At 43.1% G+C, this 20,119-nt stretch overlaps 2 protein-coding genes across 9 annotated transcripts in view; both read left to right on the top strand.

Moving 5' to 3' along the window:
• The first annotated feature begins 1,753 nt into the window (after positions 1–1,753).
• ACADL (acyl-CoA dehydrogenase long chain) lies at positions 1,754–18,648 on the top strand. The gene is made up of 11 exons (XM_037397652.1): positions 1,754–1,880; positions 3,971–4,132; positions 6,410–6,547; positions 6,977–7,141; positions 8,073–8,139; positions 9,404–9,568; positions 10,224–10,325; positions 11,573–11,686; positions 13,796–13,923; positions 15,997–16,083; positions 17,948–18,648. The coding sequence occupies exons 1-11, from the start codon at positions 1,807–1,809 to the stop codon at positions 18,039–18,041; spliced, it is 1,296 nt and encodes a 431-aa protein (XP_037253549.1). The 5' UTR covers positions 1,754–1,806; the 3' UTR covers positions 18,042–18,648.
• Positions 18,649–19,095: 447 nt separating this feature from the next.
• The window catches only part of KANSL1L (KAT8 regulatory NSL complex subunit 1 like), a 67,593-nt gene continuing 66,569 nt past the window's right edge, over positions 19,096–20,119 (top strand). For 5 of the 8 annotated variants that reach the window (XR_005105694.1, XR_005105698.1, XR_005105695.1 and 2 more), the window contains exon 1: positions 19,104–19,224. The gene's annotated coding sequence lies outside the window, so the exon portion shown is untranslated. Of the gene's footprint in view, positions 19,225–19,289; positions 19,312–20,119 lie in introns of those variants that run through there. The other 3 variants (XR_005105696.1, XM_037396962.1, XR_005105697.1) reach the window with 3 other exon arrangements.

Genomic DNA, 20,119 nt, shown 5'->3' with positions numbered 1-20,119 from the left:
CCTGCCTGCTCTGGTACGAGATCAGACTCCCAAACGAAAAATAGTACAAGTTTTCGGGCTGCAACTGGTTTTGTAAGGCGGGTGCGCCTGGCTGAAAGAACAGCCAGCCAGCTCTCTACATTGCCAGTCACGCTTGGAGAGGCAAGCCTCCTTTCAGGCAGGCCCATCTATAGGAATAGCTATTCCTGTAGTGCCATCTTCTGGTTTGGGTTGTAGGAACAATATGGGAAAATGGGACTGATCAAAAGATATTTTTTTTAATCTGTTAAAAAGCATTACAACAGGTTTAGACTGTGGATCAATATGCAGAAACAGCTAAACCATGGGATTTCTCTCAACAGATTACATATAATTCACCTCCCAGTAAATTATTAGTTTTAAAATGACAAGGTTTTGAAAAATATCTTCTGGGCTGATTTGCTTTGTGTTTTGAGCCATTACAATCTTGCTTTTCAGTTTTTGTTTTATTCCCAACAAACATCAAGGCTCAAAACTCACTTTTTGCTTACACTTTTTGTGCAACCTCATGGTTCTGGAAGGTAACATCTGATGGTTCCCCAACACCATGTGGGGAGTAAGGAAAGCATATAAAATCCCATTGATGGGGATTGTATATCATTTTAACCCAATCCTCATCACAATGGCGATTCGTAACATCTATTTTCTAGTCAGTTTGTATCTCAGGGTTGTGTTGGTTAACGACGTGGACAGGACCTCCTTTCTCAGTGAAAGATGCTGCTATACATCTCAAAACTTTCCCAAATGGTTGATTCAGGAGAGTAGTATCTGTCAGGGCTGTCCTGTGCACCAGGGTGGCCACAGGAGCTGAAGGGAGGAAGAACTACGAGCAGACTGTTACATCTTTATCCTCTCCCCCACCTCCAGTGGTTTTCTCTTCCCGAGAGTAATGCTTTCTCCATGCTTTGGAAAGCCCGAGCATATAATAATCATAAACCACCTAGGGAAGCGGCCCTCAAAAAAAAAAAGGAGGGGGGGGGGAGGGGGCAGGAAATAAGAGTGCTAAAAGATTTTGGTGTGCAGGTTACACAGATTAAACCCCACCGACATCAGGAGGCCGTGGGGCAGCCTTCTCACAGGGGCGGCCGCTGCCGCCGTCTTGCCGCCAAAATGGACCCTGAGGCGCAGCCCCGAGGGGAGGGCAACCCCGGTTCCCCCTCTTGGTCCCTGGCCAGGGCTGGGGCTGTCAGCGCCCCCCCCCCCAAACCGTGACAGCCTCGTCCCTGAGGGACGCCCCGCTGCTGCCGCCCCTATGGAGGGAGGACGAGGCCGCGGCAAGGCTGGGAGCGGCTCACGCCCAGCGCCATCACCCCCCACCCGAGCACATCATCTCCCTCGCCCTGGCGGCCGCCTCACCCTCCCCGGGAGCGCCTGAGTCACCTTTGCTCCCGCTCCCCTCTGTAACGTGGTTTCAAAACTACATTAGAATAATAATTATAACAACACAGATGTCTGATCATAATCCTCTTGTAAGTCTAGGTGTATCAGAAGAGATTTATATCTGCCTAAGACGGGAGCAGGGGCGACTACAGGGATGTGTGTTGCAAGCGGCTTTGGGCAGCAGTCATCCTTCCACTCGCCAGGCAGGGCGAGGCGAGGAGCCACACTGACAGAACCGAGAAGCTGTCACTAAACGACCCGGAAAGAAAACGAGGATAACAAATTAATAATAACCAACCCACAGGCTTTACAACGTGCCGCCGGGACGGGGCGAGGATCGCGCCGCCCGCCGCCGGCCGAGCTGCGGTGCGCGCTGCCTCGCTCCGCCCTGTCCCGCCGCGGCGCAAGATGGCGGCGCGGCTGCTCCGCCTGCGGGGGTTGCTGAGGGCCGCGGGCCCCCGGCCCTTCTCTGCCCAGGCGAGGTAAGCGGGGCCGGCGGTGCTGCGCTTCGCCGCGGTGCTGGGGTTGAGGCGTGGGTGGAGAGGCGGGTGTTTGCCGGGCGGAGCGGAGGCTACCCGGCAGTCTGGGGTGGGGGACCCCCGCCGCGGCGCACCGTGAGGGTGGGCGTGCGCCCCCGCGCTCGGCGCGGAAGGGGTTTGTATGTCTGGGGGCTCGTCTGCGTGGGGGTGTACGTGTTAGTGGGGTTGCACGTGCTCTATGTACACACACATATATATATATATACACATATCGATATGAATATATAGCTGTGGTGGATATACCAGTATGTATTTGGAGGGATGCGGATGCGTGCTCTGTAAGTGTGTAGCAGGAACGGTAGACGCCTGTGCCTGTAAATACATACATATGCACACATACATAGGCGCGTGTGATACACGCCTGTGCCTGTAAATATATACATATATAGGCGCGTGTGTGTCTGTGTGCACTTGTGTCCCCGTTGCAGGAGGCAGCTGGGGTCTGGGTGAGCAGCTGGCCCCCCGAGCGGCCCGGGCCCGGCAGGCCCTGCGCGCCCCGTGACGGGGCCGACCTTTGCTCCACTTCCCGTCCACGCGCCGGGGACGCCGAGCCCCGTGATGGGCCGGGCGCGACCTTGGCCGTGCACGGCGGTGACCCGCGGGCCCGTGGCAGGGGGGGCGGGGCAGCGCGGCGGGGGGCTGCCGCCTGCCCTGCCCTTCGAGCGGTGCCTGCCGGGGCTGCGGTTGGCCTGCGGGAGCAGTCCGGCCCTCCCCGGGGTGCCAGGGGGCTGCGAGCCGCAATTAGACAAAAGGGGGGTGTGTGTGTCTAAATAAACCTCGGTACCATCCGAAACAGCTTCAAAATTAACGTGGAGCTTTTGGGAGAGTTGCTGCGTGCCTGGCGTGGGAAGCCTGTGTTTAAGGGTAGGGAGTACTGGAGTTGCAGGAGCCCATTTCTTCCAAAGATTGCTAAAAGTAAATAGTCTGTGTTTCAGGGGCCTTTAATCCTTTGCACCAGGAAGAGCGTCAGTAACTTCATGTGGCAATAAACAAAAGCCTTTGTCTCGGTAGTGGAGTAAATAAGCGTAGGCTTAGCTGGGCTCTGTGGGACTACGTGCAGTTCCTGCGCAGTGCCGAGAAGCGACAAAATAGCTGGAGAAAGGAACAGCAAATGCATTTTCCATTTAATATAGCTTAGATCTGTATTTATAATTCCTGATGATTTTTGGCAATAAAATAGAGGCAAGTCAAGATCTCAATGTGTAAATGTAAGAAGTGAATTTTCATTTCAGCCCTAAAATAGTACACTGTCCTTGATGTTCTAAACCCCTACAAAAGCTTTAAACCCTTCGCTATTAATTTGCAATTATACTTCTCTTGCATGGTTTCAACTGCTGACAGTTACCACTCTTAGAGTTCATATTTTTTGTTAAAGCAGCATTATATTTTCACATATATTTTTATCAGAGTATTGGGAGGGTTAGCCTTCCTGTACAACAAAAATAGCATAAATTAGAAGAAATTAGATAGCATTATTTTCAAGGTTGGAACTATGCACATATATGTAATAATGCAGAGTATAATACTGCCCTCGGAGCATGCAGATCCATATTGTAGTCATTTTTATTTTGACTGTGTGAATTTTCAGTGTCATGGATTTGCAGTTTTGGCACTTTTGGGGGGCATGTACAGAACAAACAAACCCACAAAAAGTTTACTTGTTCAAAAAGTTACCCCCTCAGTTTAAATTGAGCTGAATTGCGTTTTGGAAGTTGCGTGGCAGAGGGAGAAGGCAGTGACTTTTTTAGCATCTCTAAAGAACAGAAACCTTATCCTCTTACCTTTGTATGTCTTACTATTGTTTTTAATTTGTTTGAAGCATTAAGGACAGACCAGTCTTGCTTTACTTCCTTTCACAGCCCAGCAAAGTTTTATGTTGGTTCTTTATCGTGAGTATGCTTTGGACCCAATAGTGTGCTAGATTTGGAATGTGAACTATGTTTAACACCACAGGTGTTTCCTTTCTTTTAAAAGCATTATGTAAATGGAGGTGTCTGTGTCCTAACAGATCCTTTCATTTGTCTTTTTTTTAGTCCTCTGCAAACTGAACAGCATGGCACAAAGCGCCAAGAACCATCTTCTGCTAAAAGTTTGATTGATATAGGCACTCGGAGGATCTTTTCATCAGATCATGATATCTTCAGGGACAGTGCCAGGAAGTTCTTTCAGGAAGAAGTGCTGCCTTTTCATGCAGAGTAAGATACCTCTTAAATACACTGGTTTGCCAAATAGAGTATATTTTTTCCCCAAAAATGCTTTTTGGGGTATCACTATTAACATGACAGGATGAACAGGATATTTGTTTTCATTTACAAGCTTTCTATTTCCAGTTTACTCAATTAAAACAAACTTGCCTATGAAAATCATGTGAAAAAATCACACATAATCAAAATTCATTGCTTTTTTTGAGTGCCAGTGTAGGCAATCTGGTGTCCTCGCCTTAGGCCTATGAGCAGGCAAATGCAGTTTGCAGAGTTGCAGCGCAAGTATCCCTGCTAGGTATTAACTGTGACACTGAAATCTGGGTGTTAGAATTAGGGAGCCAATTCAGTTCCTACGCTGTTGTACTGCTGTCATCCAAAATAGCATTGATGTTGTGTCTAGGTTGCATTGCAGCAGATTTTGTAAATGCAGTACACGTAGGATGGTAAGCTGAATTATGTATTACCAAGAAACTTGCACAATGTATCTTTGTTTAAATTTTTTTTTCTTCTGTGGAAGTAGGGGTCTTCACAAAGTAGAAGTGTCATGCTTCCATTGAACTAGAGCTGGAGGGTGTTTTTCACCCTTATTTAGCTATATCAAATCACGTTATAGTTGGGAAAGGAAAATAAATGAACTCAGAACATGTTTTTGAACAGAAAGCATTAAGCTGCAGTAGTGTCTTAAGCAATTTTTACTTTACTTGAAAAACATTCCTGCAAAAACGCCGGGGGGTAGTGAAGGGCTTATTCTTAAATCATGCTGCTAGATGAGTTTTCTGATGCAGCTCACAGTGTGTATCCACAAACAGTTGAGATGGCACAATTGAGTGGGTGGGGTGTTGTGGCTCTGGGGCAGAAATTAACAGCAGGAGGCAATGGAAACAGCTTACATCAGGATTGTTGCTAACTATTTTTTTCATCCTCAAACCATGACCTCAAAGTAGTATGCTTTTCCACTGTACAATCATATTCCATCCACAAAACCAGATGTTCTTCCTCGTCTTCTGTTAGAATGACTTCCAGTACAGGCTTGTGAACAGGTACTGACTCGGTGCGAGGTTACTGAAGATCCTGTTTGCTAGCTTGCTGACAGAACTATTTCCTAGAGAGACTGGAAGAAGTATGACTTGTATTCTTGCATCATTTCAGCGACCTATGAACCATTCTGTTCTCACGCCTTTCAAGTAAACAAGGAAGCTTCAGGCATTGATTGGCTGGGCTGACATGAAGAGGCAAATGTACCATCAGTGAATGCAGTTGTGCATTATTGTGAGGAGGAGAAGCTTTGATGATGGGTGAAGCAGAGACAGGAGTGGCCCTGAAAGTGATGGGAGGGAAAAGCAAAGATATTTGCAAGAGAGATTGGTTTTAAGATTTCCAGTGTAGGAGCAAAAGCTCTGGGAATGAGCTTAAAATATGTAGGGTAAGATACTTTATGAACTGTGGGTAGAGTGCTGTGGTATAGCTCTGCTGCACACAGGTGTGTCAGAGGAGTGTCTCAGATACAATCTGTGTGCCATACAACTTTAAAATTATGGTTTAAAAAGAAAAAGACAAAAAGCTGGGCTATTAATGGCCATCCAGCTTTCTGTTGAGTTTACAAACTCAATAGAGGCACTATTTTTCCAAGAATAAGTGATTCTTGTGGTGTTAAAGTTTGCAGACTGTCAGCAGATAAGCCTCAACTATTTATTTACAAACTTGAAACCACTTTAAAGCAGTAATTGACCAGCTTACAGTACTGGCTTGTAATAAGTGCACAGGACTGATTTTGATACAGAATTTGTTAACCTGTTAACACTTCATTCTCATAAAGCAGTTCTCATTGGTAGAGTGGAAATCTTTCACAAAAGATGCTGATGTATTATACTTATTCTGTACATGAGGAAAATGGAATGTCAGGAAGATAAAGACCTGCTTGTAATTATCCAGATGGTTGTGGCTAAATCTCCTAAATACCAGGCTGGTACTCAGACCAATAGGCAGCACTGCCTTTCATAATAAGTCTGAAAGAGATGTCAGGCTATATGTTGGAAGCCGGAGTTCAGACTTCTTACGCAGTTATTAAGCTTATTGTTAAGCCACCACTTCTTAGCTGTGAAATACAGTTGTCTGTGTACCCTACACATTGTCTGTTGGCAAGACTGAAGGTGTCTTCCTATGCAGTGAAACCTGGCTGTGGGTGTTCTAGTGTGAAGCAGCAGCCATGACAAATAGTAGCACATAGAGGCTTTAATGCATGACTCCGTTCTTGTGTTCATTTTGCAGATGGGAAAAGGATGGCCAGGTGAGCAGGGAGCTCTGGGAAAAGGCTGGACAGCAGGGTTTGCTGGGTGTTGCTATTGCTGAAAAACATGGAGGCATTGGAGCAGATATTCTCTCTTCAGCTATAGTCTGGGAGGAGCAGTAAGTACTACACTTCAGGAAAAATTTCAGTGATGTTATGAAGAGACTGCATTTATTTTCCATAAGATGTTCTCGTTATGGAATATGTTTGTTTAGAGAAAATGGTCCTATCTTACTTGTGGAAAGGATAGTTTAGACATATGTAAATCCCTTCTGTTTTAAATATTCCAGATGACTTTTTAATTACTAAATGTCATTGTACTCCACGGTTAGGACTTTGTGGCTGGGGGAAGCTTTTTTGTTGGTCTAGTAGGTTATATACCCATTTGACTGTGAAAGTACATTCTATAAATAACAGTACAAGTGCCACAGGCTCAAATTGTCTCAGACTTCTGTGTGGTGGGGTTTTCTTCATTGTTTGGTATATGCTGTAACAGTGTGCAGTTCAGTGTTTAAATCTTTGTAGTAATTTTTTTCTCCCTCCCCAAGGATGTATGTTAACTGTACAGGCCCAGGATTCAGTCTTCATTCAGATATAGTCATGCCCTACATTGCAAACTATGGCTCTGAAGAACAGATTAAACGCTTTATCCCTGAAATGGTTGCAGGCAGGTGTATTGGAGCTATTGCCATGACAGAACCTGGGGCTGGCAGGTAAGCTAAATATTGAAACAATGGTCTTGACAGTATGTACTCTTTATTTATTTATGAGTGAAAAAATGCTGAGCCTCCTGGTTATATGGTCATTTCAGTGACTAGACAAATCCTAGATCAGGTGGGACTTCAAAAAAGCATGTTACTTATAGATGACAGATTTATCATTTTAAGATACTTGCTCAAGAATCCATTTCTGTATTGGCTCACTGTGGGCACATGCTTTGTATTTGCTTTCATAGTTACTAACTTGCTTGTCACGTGAACATACTTTTAATATGAAACATAGTCAGGAGAAAATTACATATTTTTGTAAAGTGGGCTTGACTTTGCTATTAACTTTTGTTTGGAAGAGAACACTTTATTTTCTTTCCTCTGAACCCTTTCAGAGAAATGTTCCTCCTTGCCTGTCATTACTGAAGGGCAGACAGCACATGTTTGGAGTAGACACGGCCGACCTGGCCAGTTTCCCAAACAGAGAAGGACAGGTGAAGAGCAAAACCTGTTGGTGTCATGCCTCTACAAATGGTAGATGTTGCCAGTGGCTTTTTACAGAGCCTCCTGATCAGGGTTGAGCCTGCTTAGAGGATGTGGTTTTGATTGGTGTTTGTCATCTAAAGCATATTGGGGTAAGGGGATGCTGACCCATTGGGGCCAGTGCTTGTATTACACCACCTTCCACAAGCAGATTATGTTAAAATGGGACTTTTATTCTTGTACGATTGCATAGATTTATCATCCCTTTCCACAGCTTGTGGTTTCTGTTACACTCTGAGCTATTTCACTGTGTTTCCCTATCTTCATATGTGTTTTCACTGATCTTATGCTTGGACTGTATAAAATCTACCTTATTTTTTACTGGGTGAAATTGAAGATACAAATTTTAGCTTCTGGAATGTTTTTTTGAAGGACCTTTTGAATTTTGTTTTAGTGACTTGCAGGGAGTACGAACTTACGCGAAAAAAGATGGAAGTGACTGGATTCTTAATGGGAGTAAGGTAAGTGAATAGACGTATATATTGCTTGTAGGCTTGGAGAACTGAATACATTTAGGTGGTGAAGAATACACACCGCTGTTAACATCTTCCCCCAGTCCTTTCACTTTTGTTTATTTTTGTGGGTTATGTTGTGGGGTTTTCTCCCCATTTACTTTAAGAGGACTTAAGATGTTTCTGTTGCTGGAAATTTACAGACCAAATTATGGGAGGGCTTGAGTAGGTTATTTTTGTAGCTTTTAAATAACTATCAAAAGGCTTATTTTCCCTTAAACTGGGAAGAAAAGGAAAAGAAAAAAAAAATCCTACATAGTATAAGCAGGACCAGGGCTGTTTTAGTAATGAGGTTGAACAACAAAACATATATAGTACCACTGAAATTTTCTGTGGCCTGAGTAAAAACTTGGGTTTCCACAATGCAAACAGTGGAGTCTTTATTCAGGAGCCTGATTATGTTAGAAGGAGGGGGAGGGAAAAAAAAAAAAAAAAAAAAAAAAGACTGCATCAGATGCTCTCTGTGTGTTGTCAATTTGTTGCAAAGCTGGCAGCATTAACCTCTTCTTTCATTGCCATAATAAAAAAGGAGGAAGACGGAAATAGTGTTCAGATGGAAGTGTGGGTTCAACATGGGTTTTTTTAAAGCTATGAAAAGACTTAATCTTCTTTCTCCCCCTCTTCTTTTGTACTTCTGATGATGACATGGTACTGATACAGCCTTCTGGCCGTTAGCAGAATTTCAAGTGCTGAGAATGTGTGCAAACAAATATGTACACACAGATGTTCAAAAGGATACTTGCTTATGCTGCACAAGCCAAGCAGGACAGATAGCTCATTTCTTTTGCTGGAGTAAAGATGGATCACTTTGGCAGGTTCATGAGTCATTTTACAGAATTATAGTAAGCAGTTGTGACAAGAAGCTGTTGATAGTTTTGCATGTTGTATGTTGCTACTTTAGGTTCTAGAAAAAAGAGAAGCTCTGTGTTCATTTTCTATCTACATTTTGATACCATATTCCTTCTTCCTCATAGGACAGATCTATGCATTAACTTCTAGTCCACACAATACTTCTCAAAATAATTCCTACTTTAATAGACTTTGTTTCAAAACACTTAATTCAGAAAGCTTACAGTTCTGCTGGACACTTAAACCTTGCCTTTCAATTCACCTGTGAAAGTATCAATGCAATTTTTCTTTCTGCTGCTTGGTGATCTCTCCTGACTTCTGTCCACCTAGCTTGTTGCTTTATTCCAAGTTGCATTTTTTACAGGTATTCATCACTAATGGTTGGATGAGCGATGTAGTGATCGTGGTTGCAGTTACAGACCGGGAGGCCCGATCTCCTGCTCACGGAATCAGCCTTTTTCTGGTGGAAAATGGAACAAAAGGTTTCATCAAAGGACGCAAGCTGAACAAAATAGGCCTGAAAGCTCAAGTGAGTTTGTACAATCCCTAACACATCCTAGACTTGGAGGAAGTCTAAAACTACTTTAATGGAACTGTGGTGCTATTCTAGTTCTTAGTCTTAGTCAGAACACGTGAAGTATGTATGCTGAGTTTGCCAAGGGAGGTCTGAAGCATGTGATGTGCAGGGAGAGGCTGAGGAAGTGGATTTGTTTGCTCTGAAGAAGCCTGGAGGAATGGGATCTTGTTGACGTCTTCAGCTACCTCACAGTCAGCTGTAGCTATAGTGGAGCCAAATCCTTCTTGGAGGAGCACAGTGAAAGGGAGAGTGGCAAAGGATACAAGTTACATTAGGGAAAATTCTAAATAGGTGTTAAGAAGAAAAATTCACCGTAAAAGTGATCAGATACTGGGACAGGGGCCCAAAGAAGTCGTGGAGCTTCCATCTTTGGAGCTTTGGAAAGCGTAACTGGACAAGGCCCTCCGCTGCTTGTTTTGCTGGAGCTACTTTGAGTAGGAGATAAACTAGACAATGTCTGAAGGACCCTTCCAACCTAAGTGTGTGTGTTAACTAAGTGTGTGATAACAAGTTAAAATGTACAGTAGCCAGAAATGATGAGGTAAACAAATGGAATGAAGAGATGAGAATGTCAAACTATAAACTGTTGCATTTAAAACCCTCTTAGGACACAGCAGAGCTGTTTTTTGAAGATGTGCGGTTGCCAGCCAGTGCCTTGCTTGGAAAAGAGAATAAAGGCTTCTATTACCTCATGGCAGAGCTCCCTCAGGTAAGAGAAACGTGTTTGCAGTCTGTAGGAAGAATACAGAGACAATTTGTGTCATGGCAAGAATCTGCCTTGGTCTTAAGATTATGTGTTTTGGGGAGCCATCTTGGGCTCAGAATTGGGATGTCTGTAGGCAATGTTGTGTTGAAACTGCTGCTTTTTAGTTGGAGTACACTGTTCCTAGTGCTAAAAGTGCAATTCTTTAGGCATTGGTAAAAATGTTGATATCACAGCAGCTCAAAGTTGGGTCTCTTAATCAACAACCCAGCTGTTGAAGAGAACCTGAGGGTATTTAAAAGAAGATAGGACTGTTTTCTTGTGTACTTCTAGCATGGAACCACTTTGGTTAGTAAATTTAATATGGCTTGGAGGTCTGTGATGCATTTGGCATTCTCTTTAAAGAAGCAAGCAAGCACTGCAATTCTAGCTTTTTTACCAGCAGAAGTATATTAAAGATATAAGGAACTGTTTATTTGTCCACGTAGCAAAGTAAAGAAATTATTTAGTTGCCAAAATAACCTTGCTAGTGGAAATAACAGTTTACAACTTAGTTTACAGAGTTTTGGAATTATTTGGGAGGACAAAGAGGCAATGTGGTTCCTCAAAACATGACTGTGCTTTGTCAAAACTATGACTTTGTATTTGCCTCATCTGGTAGGGATCACGTTTGTTTTAATTTTATACTGTGACTAAATACGAAACCTGATGAAAGGAAATCTTTTACTGCTTTAAAGAAATAGATGCACTTGTGAACAGCTTCAACATGATGCATCAGATGATTTCAACAGTGCTAGAAGTAATTGTTCTGTACTTAGTTTGTGTTTTTAAAGATGTTACAAGGAAGGAAAAAACAGCCAAGCCTTTTTTGTAGATTTTGTTTTTTCTAGAGATGTCAATTGAAACTGTCAAATACAGCTGTTTAAACCAAGCAGTGAAAGCCAATAATTGAAACAGAATTTGGTGTGAATTTTTCAGTCAGTACGAGTCATGTGGTTGATTGTAGCTATTTTTTGAGTCATGGTGGTGATAGAACATTACCCTGGAAAGGACTTAGAAGTGAGCTTCAGGCAGCAAGGCATTTGTCTCACTCATTAATTTCAGTAATGCAGTGTGTCTGATTTGGGACTTAGTGTGATTTCTGCCTCCCCACCCTTAATGAACAATACTGAACATCTGTGTCCCAATTGTGCATCTGATACAGAGAAATGTAGGACTAATTCAACTGGATTCCATAATTTGTGTTTCAAAAGGAAAGACTGCTAATTGCTGATATGGCTCTTGCTGGTTGTGAATTCATGTTTGAAGAAACAAGGAATTATGTGAAGCAGAGAAAAGCTTTTGGGAAGACAATTGCACACTTGCAGGTGAGTTTGAATGGGGAGACTTTGTATACAGATTCCAGTGTGCGTTTGCTTTATATCTGTGTATGCGAAATAGTGAGCAAATGAAAATCACTGGGCTATTTTCAAAGGACTATTTGCACAGGTTGCACTGTTGCACTGTGGCTGTTGCATGCCTCCATGCCCATCGTTAGTGTCTGAAGAACAAAAATAATTTAAAAATTCAACACCACAAAGGCCTTAGTGTATATATTTTACAGTTCAGAGGTAACTCCCAGCAGTGCTGCTTTTGGAAGTGAGATATGCAGGCAGAAACTATGCTGGCTTTTTGCTGCTGCCGACAAAAATATTAGCTTGCATTTTGCTGTCAGAGGTCCTCATCACAGAGTCTATTACACCTGCATGTATTTCTGTATCTGCCTGGAATCCTACAGACTGCTTGGTGCATGTGCAGGTACTGCATTTCTCTGCACACAATGCATTGCAGAAAATTGAACTTTGATGCTGGTGGGGGCTCCCAGGCAGTGACCTTGCTGTCTGAATGCCTGCAGGGGTGTTTGTATTCAGCTTTATGGGTATTGTAATGAGATTCCTCAGCTAGCAGCTAGCTGGGTATTTAAGTGACTGCACATAAAACTGTTGGGTCATTCTCTGTGAGCGTACCTCACTCCTGACAGTGGTAGTTAATTGTGTTTTGAGACGTTTATGCCTATGCTCTTAGTTGCAGTCATAAACCAGATGTTGCTTTCCGCAGTATTGTGATACAGTTTTCCTGAAAACCACATTTAACTGTTAGGACTGAAGCAGACAAAGCTCCTGCATGTTTGGTTTATAGATGGAGATGACTCATGTGGGTTAGAGGATGTTGTCTGCCTCTTTTTCACTTTTTTAATATAAATTTGAAATAATTTTTAAAAATACCCATTTCAAAGTTTTGAGACTTCCTTTGCAAAATCAGTTCTTTAGTTGTGAATAGTAGCAGAATTGGGCCCTTTAGAGGCTGGAATGTTAGGTATCTTCCAGGAAATTAGAATCTTCATCTGTTTTTAAAATTAACATTCAGCAATCCATAATTCTAGATGGAATTTAGTATGTGCAGTGTGCAGCTTTAACACAAAATAAGTGGTTTACCTTTTTTTAATATAGGTAAGGGATGCTTCCTAACTGTGGTTCACTGGGCAGAGACCTCCAAAATAATCTCCTTTTTTAGGCTAGCCCATTGCCAACCACCAGGTGGCCAATAAACTTCATAAAGTATATTATTTTTGCCAAAATAAGCCATTCTTGCCTACCTTTTCAGTTTCATTGTTGTTGCTGATGGCTAGAATGTGCATATAATCAAAAATCCTTCCTAATTAGAGCTCTGCCTTGCCCAATTCATTTAGTCAAGCCACAGTACAATGTGTCAAATAAATCTTTTCTTGTAATAGTAGACCAAGTCCATTATATTTATTGTCAAGGGAAGTGAGAAGACTTTTTTAATACATGTTTTTATAACTGTGAGATTAGAAAAAAAAATCTGTTAGTGAGTGGTGGTTTTATCCCCTCCCTACCAGAATTATAAGAAGATGGTTGAATGGTTGCCTGGTCTGGTTTTATATAACCTTAGCAATGAATTTAACCCCTTCTATTGAGAAACTTTTCCAATGTGACAGAACTCGGTGTTGAAAACCTTTCCGATAGGTAGTCTAAAATTTCCTTTGTTTTTGCTTGTGTCTCTTTGCATATGACACAAACTCTGAAGAACTGAATGTGTAGAAAAAGGGTTCAGTAGATGGTGAAATGTTATTAATTGCGGAAATCGGTGGCTGTACAGACTGAAAGGATGTTCCCCCACAAGAGGGAGCTGAGAGTGACAGAACACCCAGTGCCTCCTACTCTGCCATGTGTAGGAATGTTTTAAGTTGGTCTTGAGAAGGAAAGGGCAGTAATTTTCTCTAATAAGATTTGTAAAGACATAATTGTATGGAAAGTAAGCTGCCTTCTGGTGTACAGTGATGAAGTTATTTGAAATGGTGGTTTTTAACAGAAATCCTTCTAGAAAATGTTCCATTTTCTGCTTCAAATATCACTTAAAACCTACTAATTCTGCTCTTTCTTTCCTCTGCCTCACCCATCCACTTCCAAATTAAGACAGTACAACACAAGTTGGCAGAAATGAAAACGCAGATTTGCGTGGGCCGAGCTTTTATGGACAACTGTTTGCAGCTGCATGCAGATAAACGTCTGGACTCCTCCACAGCTTCTATGGCAAAGTATTGGTATGTGGTTAAAAGTAATTTGGAAGTGTTACTTGCATGATCTTGACAGGAGTCTAATGATAAAAATGCTGAACTGTTCAGATCTAATGAAAAGATAAAATTACTGTCTGATTAATAATAACATTGTCAGCTTCTAGTAGAGACCACTAGCTTTAACTTTAATCATGTAGTCAACAAAAATCTTAGTTACATTAAAAACTAGTGTTAGTTAAACAGATCAACTTCAAAATAATAGCATGCTTTTAAAATAGGCTTCCATTAATAACAAGATCAGGACTCAACTTAAGGTTCGAGTAAAAGTGAGTATTTCATTGGTGTTTAGACAAAGCTTTGCATTTTACTGTAGCTAATTGTTGTTAGATATGGGTTTTGTTTGTTTATTTTTAATGGGGGGATGTTTGTTGGCTTTATTTAAAGCATAGGTTTCTTTCAGGCTCATATGACACTTTTTAGATACTGTTACTTAGCAACAGTTGTTTGGCCCACCTGGTTTTTGAAGCTCTCTGATTTTGGGAAGAAATAGTTGGCTACAACTGTTGCTGTAACTGAGACAGTGCTTTCCTTTATTGGCCAGAACTCCTCCTCCCTCTCCCTGTCCTTGGTAGTGTTATCTGTTAACTTGGGTTTAACTAGAGCAAGCTGGATGGGTAGAGGCATCTAAGATAGTGGCATATGAATTTGTACAGTTTTATTTTGCTTACAGAGAAAGGAGAGAAAAGCACATCAGACATGAACAAACAATTTCACGGAAGATGCATAGGTTTACAGATTCCAGGCTTCTAAGAATAAGGATTGAGGAAATGAGCAGAGAGTACTAAGGGAGTCCAGAAAGAATATTTACAAGGAAAGAAAGGATTTTGATTGGGTTCTATTCCTGGCACTGATTACCTAGAAGTACCAGCTACATAAGCAGAGGCATTCACTTTTGAGGAGGAGGAAGAAACATGCCAGCTCAGATACGCAGACTTACTTCCTCAACAAATTTCCCAAAGAGGCATTTGAAACTCCCCCACCTTCCCAACTGTTTAGTGCCACAATTTGTTATGTGTTTCCTCTTTACCTAGCGGAGTCCCTGTGACTCCCTTCCATAAAACTATCTTAAATGGTATAGAAAATACTTGAATGTAAATTATGTTATTCCCTAATGTTTCAGGAGACTGTCTCCAGTACGGTCAATGACTTGAGTTAGAGCTTTGAAGGATTTTAAAACATAGTTTGTGCATCTCTTTTCTAATATCTTGTGAAAGGGCTTTAGGTTTTATTTGGTGGTGACAGGTTGTATGATATACCTAAACTAATTTGAAAATACATTTAGGAAAGACAGTTGCAGTAACTCACTACTGCAGGCTTAAAGTTAGTATAATTAAACTGTAAGGATTTAACTGGATGAGAGGATGGTTTGGAGAAAAGGACTCTTACATTCTTACGTTAGAAGCAATGCCACTCTGAAAGTTGTATGCTTAGAAAGCGTTTGGGGGTGTGTGTGTTATGTCTTTTAACCTTAGCTTGAACTCCCAATGCAGTTAAATCCATATTTTGCAGTTAAATACATATTTTGCCTTTAAATCCATATTTTGTGGTGAGCAATCCTCTTCAAGAATTGCAGTGTTTTTTTAGAATTGAAACCCAGAAAATATGAGGAAAATAAATTATCCTTAGGTGATGGTTATACTCGGAGCATTCCAGTGTGCTGTGAGTTGGGGGGGCAGGAGGGAAGCCAGTGATGCTGTTAATTTTTGATGAAGCTGAGGGATTTGGTAAGAAAAGAGACTATCACCTGCTTTACAAAATAAATCTCTTAGCCTGTAAGAAAGATAAATAATCTTGTCTATTTTGAAAGCTTTCCTGCTCTGAAAGCTCTACCATAAGGAGAATGTATCTTTAATACATTAAATTGAAGAGGAAGAAAAAAGTTCCTCAGAATATAAAGTATTTTAATGGCCAGCATTCAAAATCAGTTATATAGAGTAAAATGTTTGGTTATAATTTTGGCTCGCTAACTTGCCTGTATCTATAGTCATGTTTCACAGCATAACGTTCTTCTGAAAACAAATTTCTCTCTGACCACTTAAGGTGTTCTGATCTGCAAAACAGCATAGCTACACAGTGTGTGCAACTGCATGGAGGATGGGGGTACATGTGGGAGTATCCAATTGCAAAGTAAGTGTAACACTTCAGGCTTGAGTGATGAAAGATTACCAGCAAAGTAAAATGAGGCACTTCCTTTAGGTCTAATTGTCAGTTGTTTAGTGTTGGTACTGATTTACTGTTCCTTTTCTTATCATGTTTATTGAAAGGCAATCTACTGTACAGATGTCTGCAGGAAGGCTTTGTTTTGATTCTCCAAATAATTCATAAGCTGTTGAGCAATTATTACCTGTTTTTTCACAAAATAGAAGTTGCTTTTCTAGCAGAAAACATTAATTGGGAAAAACAGAAGAAATGTAAAAATGAAAATGAGGAGCTAGTTTGTATGTCTTATCTGAAATTAATGCTGACATATGAATGAAAACATGTTGGTAAATCTAAATCTTGTGTAATACCACAAAATAAGAAGCTGCTTCATCAAGAACTTGACTGGCTATGTTCAGCTTTTACACCTTCTTAAATGAAAAATCTAGATTTATATGTAGAAAGAGGAATTTGCCATTCCCAATTCTTTGGCTATTTTATGAGTTTAGGGACATTTATGGAGTTCTTTTATATAACTCCTGGTGTACTATCTGTGAAGATGTGTTTTCCTTTTGTGTACATACCACTTGCCACACTAAGTAGAGTTTTGGGTGCTGTTTCTATTTAAAAAAAAAAAAAAAGAAAAAGAAAGGGTAATCTGATAATAGAAGTAGCAAAACAAGGACTGCTGTGCAGTTGTCTAAAAAAATTAGTTGAAGTTATCTGCTTAACTGAGTAGATTTAAATTTTTTTTATTTTATTCTGAATACATCAAGCGTATGAAATGTTGCTTCAAAATAACTTTTTCCTGCATGTTTTTAATGAGTGTAATTTGTGAGTGTTCTGCACCCTATCTTACTAAATAGGAAGGTCAGCAAGCCCTGTTCATGGTGTCCTCGAACCATTGCTTATCTGTGTGTGCAGTAGTTGTCCGTACAGGGTTTTATTATCCTCATGGTTCAGCAACATGTGTGTTTCCAGAGAATGCCACATAGCTCCTGGGCTGCTCTCTGTATAATGAAGCAGAATTAAGATGGAAAAGCACGCTGTCATCGTCCTGTGTGCTGTCACCAGCTGTGCATGTACTGGGGCCGGTTCCAGCATGAGGATGGAAGTGGTTTGGCTGCATGCAGCTTTTCGGCTGCTGGCCCAAATGGAGCTAGAGAGCTGGTTTCAGTAGAAGGCTGTAGCCAGCTGACATGAAGCCAGTCGGCACTTACTTTTCCTCCCAAAGTATTTGAGTCCCACCTCAAAGAAAGAACTGACAGCACCGTTAACAGTCCTCTCGACAGGATCAGACAGGCCAGGGCATTAGAGCACGTTACTGCGATAACTATTGGTTCAGCTCTGCAGGAGTTTCTTTTCGCAATGACAAGGCACCTGGGTCTTGTGGTTCATGCAGGAGTGCTGTTCTGTAAGATGAGCATGGTGTTGTGAATGGGGGCTTTGGTGTCTGGAGTTGAGTTAATGCACAGTTGACATGAGGAAGAGAGGGAACAAGAATTGGGGGGGACGGGGGAAGCGGTGGGAGTCTGCTCTCATAAATCTTACTTCATTTTTGTTTAACTAGGGGGGATAGTGGAGGCTTTACAAAGTAAACAAAAAAACATGGAAGAGATACTGACCAGATGCCTAGTTTGGCACAGTACCTTGGAAAGGTGAACTATTTTAGGTAGTTGAAACCTCTTTGAAAGCGTGAAGCTCTTAAAAAATGGGAATAGATAGCATACTTGGAGAAGAGGGATCTTCAAAGATCAGGCTTGATCTTTTTCTTTTGATTGTCCATTCTGAGGAATTGTTTTTAATCTTTCCTTGTTTTTATGTTTTTGTTGGGTTTTTTTTTTCCCCTCAGAGCTTTCGTGGATGCCCGTGTTCAGCCAATCTATGGAGGTACCAATGAAATAATGAAAGAACTTATTGCTAGAGACATTGTCAGTGACAAGTAGGGCAGATGCTTACTACTTTGGAGTCCTTCAGAGTCGTTTTATGTTAACATATGGCATAAAATCAGACATCAGAATGTAAGTAAAATAATTGTGGTGTATCAAATTTTTTCAGGGAAGTGACACTTTTAAAAAAAAGTGTTGATAACAACAGTGTGCTCATATGCAGGATATCTAATATTTGATGAACTTTCAAGTTAAATATCTTTGGACAACAGAGGGTAGGTAATTCTCTGGGTTCCAGAAGTTCTGGTAGTGAAAGGCAGTTTCATTTATAGTTTGATATTGCAGGCTTGATACTGTTACATTGAATCCAACCCTCGCTTTTCAGAATCAAACCTTTTCCAGAGAAGCCACGTTCCTTACCAATAAACAGAAGTTGAAGGTTAATGTAACTTTGAATTTATGTTTCCCCTTGAAAAGTATCATTCTGCAAAGCGGAACTTGAAACTTTTGCTACTGTTACTATGCACCTGCTTACTGCACCGCATCCACCCGCTGTAGGACCGGGGAATGCACCACTGACCTCTATGTTTACATGTAACCCAGAATGCCTTATTTTAATTACTTTGTTCAATTAAATATAATAAAGCATTTCTATGCAATCTCACGGTTGTCTGCACTACTCAAAGCCCGAGGGAGAAGCAGGATGGTTCCTCTGGGCCCATATTCACATCAGGGCTTGGAGGGGGAGTTCTGTGGGAGGGAACACGGTGCTGGTGAATATTTTGAGGTATTTCCAAGTTATTACCCCCAGTAAAAATGCTAATAACGATTTTTTATTATTATTATTTAAGCACACCGGGGGTTCTGTCAGCCCGGGCATCGTTCCCCCTCACCGCGCCGAGCGGGAGAGGAGGAGGCGCCGCTCTGCGCGCCACCGTCCCCCTCGCGCCGCGCCCCGCGGAGGCGCGCGCGCGCGGCAGGGGGGCCATCCCCGCGTCAGGCGCCCAGCCAATGGCGGGCGGTCGCCCCCGCGCAGAGCCCCGCCCCCGGGCGCGGCGGATTGGCCGCGCTCCTCCCCTGAGCGGCGCGGCCCCCTCCCCCTGCGCGGGGAGGCCCCGCCCCGCCCGCCGAGCTGCGCTTTAGCTGGGCGCGGACTCTTCAACCGCGGCACTGGGAGCCGCGCCGGGCGCCGCGCGGGCTGGAGGTGGCAGCGCCGCTGTGGAGAAGCCGGCGGGCGGAGGCAAGCGCGGGGCTCCGCAGGGCGGCCGGGGGCGGGTGGCGAGGCAGCCGCTGCGCGCCAGCGGGGAGCGGTGCGGTGAGGGCGAGGGTAAGGGGCGGCGGGGGGGGGGGGGAACCGGGGCCGGGCGGCGGTTGGTTCCCGCGGCGGGAGCGGCTGTGGCGCCGCCAGCGCTGGCGCGCATGCGTGAGGAGGAGACTGGGGTGGGGGCGGGGCGGGGGGGCGAACGGCCTGGGCGCGGGGCGGGGCGCGGGGGCGGGGCGCGGCGCGGCGGACGGTAGCTCCCTCCGCCGGCTCCCAGCGGGGCTCCCCGGGGGGGTCCCGCCTGCCCCCCGCTTCACCGTGCGAGCGTCGCTGCCCGCCCGACCGGCCGACCCTGGCTTCTGGCCGCGGTGCCGCCGGCCCGAGGTGCCGGCTGCTGTGCAGCGCCGGCGGGCTGCGGGCACGCAATGTTGTACCGCCTGGCCCTATTTTTAATGTTTGAGCCAGTGGGTGGAAAGCTTTAGCCTGCCTTTTCATGTGCGATTTTTTTTTTTTTTCATTCCTGAGTTAAAATTTCCTTCTGATCTAAAGATTGCCACAGATTCCTTTGCCTTCGAGTGACCCTGACCGAGCTGGCTTCCCAGACCACTCACTCATGAAACTGAATACTTTAGATAAAGTAGATAGCAAAGCTCTGGACAGCGGCTCAGATCCAGGTGCGACCCTCAGCCTTCCTTGAGGTTTCCTGTGTGGTCTTGAGCTGGTCTTTTAATCCACTTTGTGTATCAGCTCTGCGGTTGCAAAATGCTGAAGCGTTTCCCAAAATAAAGTGTAGCAGTGACTGAGGTACTTGATACTCATCAACAATGGGAAACAAAGTAACCGGTTAAAAATTAAAATAAAATACAGATGACTA

Source organism: Falco rusticolus, chromosome 8 (genome assembly GCF_015220075.1).
Source record: "Falco rusticolus isolate bFalRus1 chromosome 8, bFalRus1.pri, whole genome shotgun sequence".
Taxonomy (NCBI): domain Eukaryota; kingdom Metazoa; phylum Chordata; class Aves; order Falconiformes; family Falconidae; genus Falco; species Falco rusticolus.
This window is presented reverse-complemented; position numbering and strand designations above follow the sequence as displayed.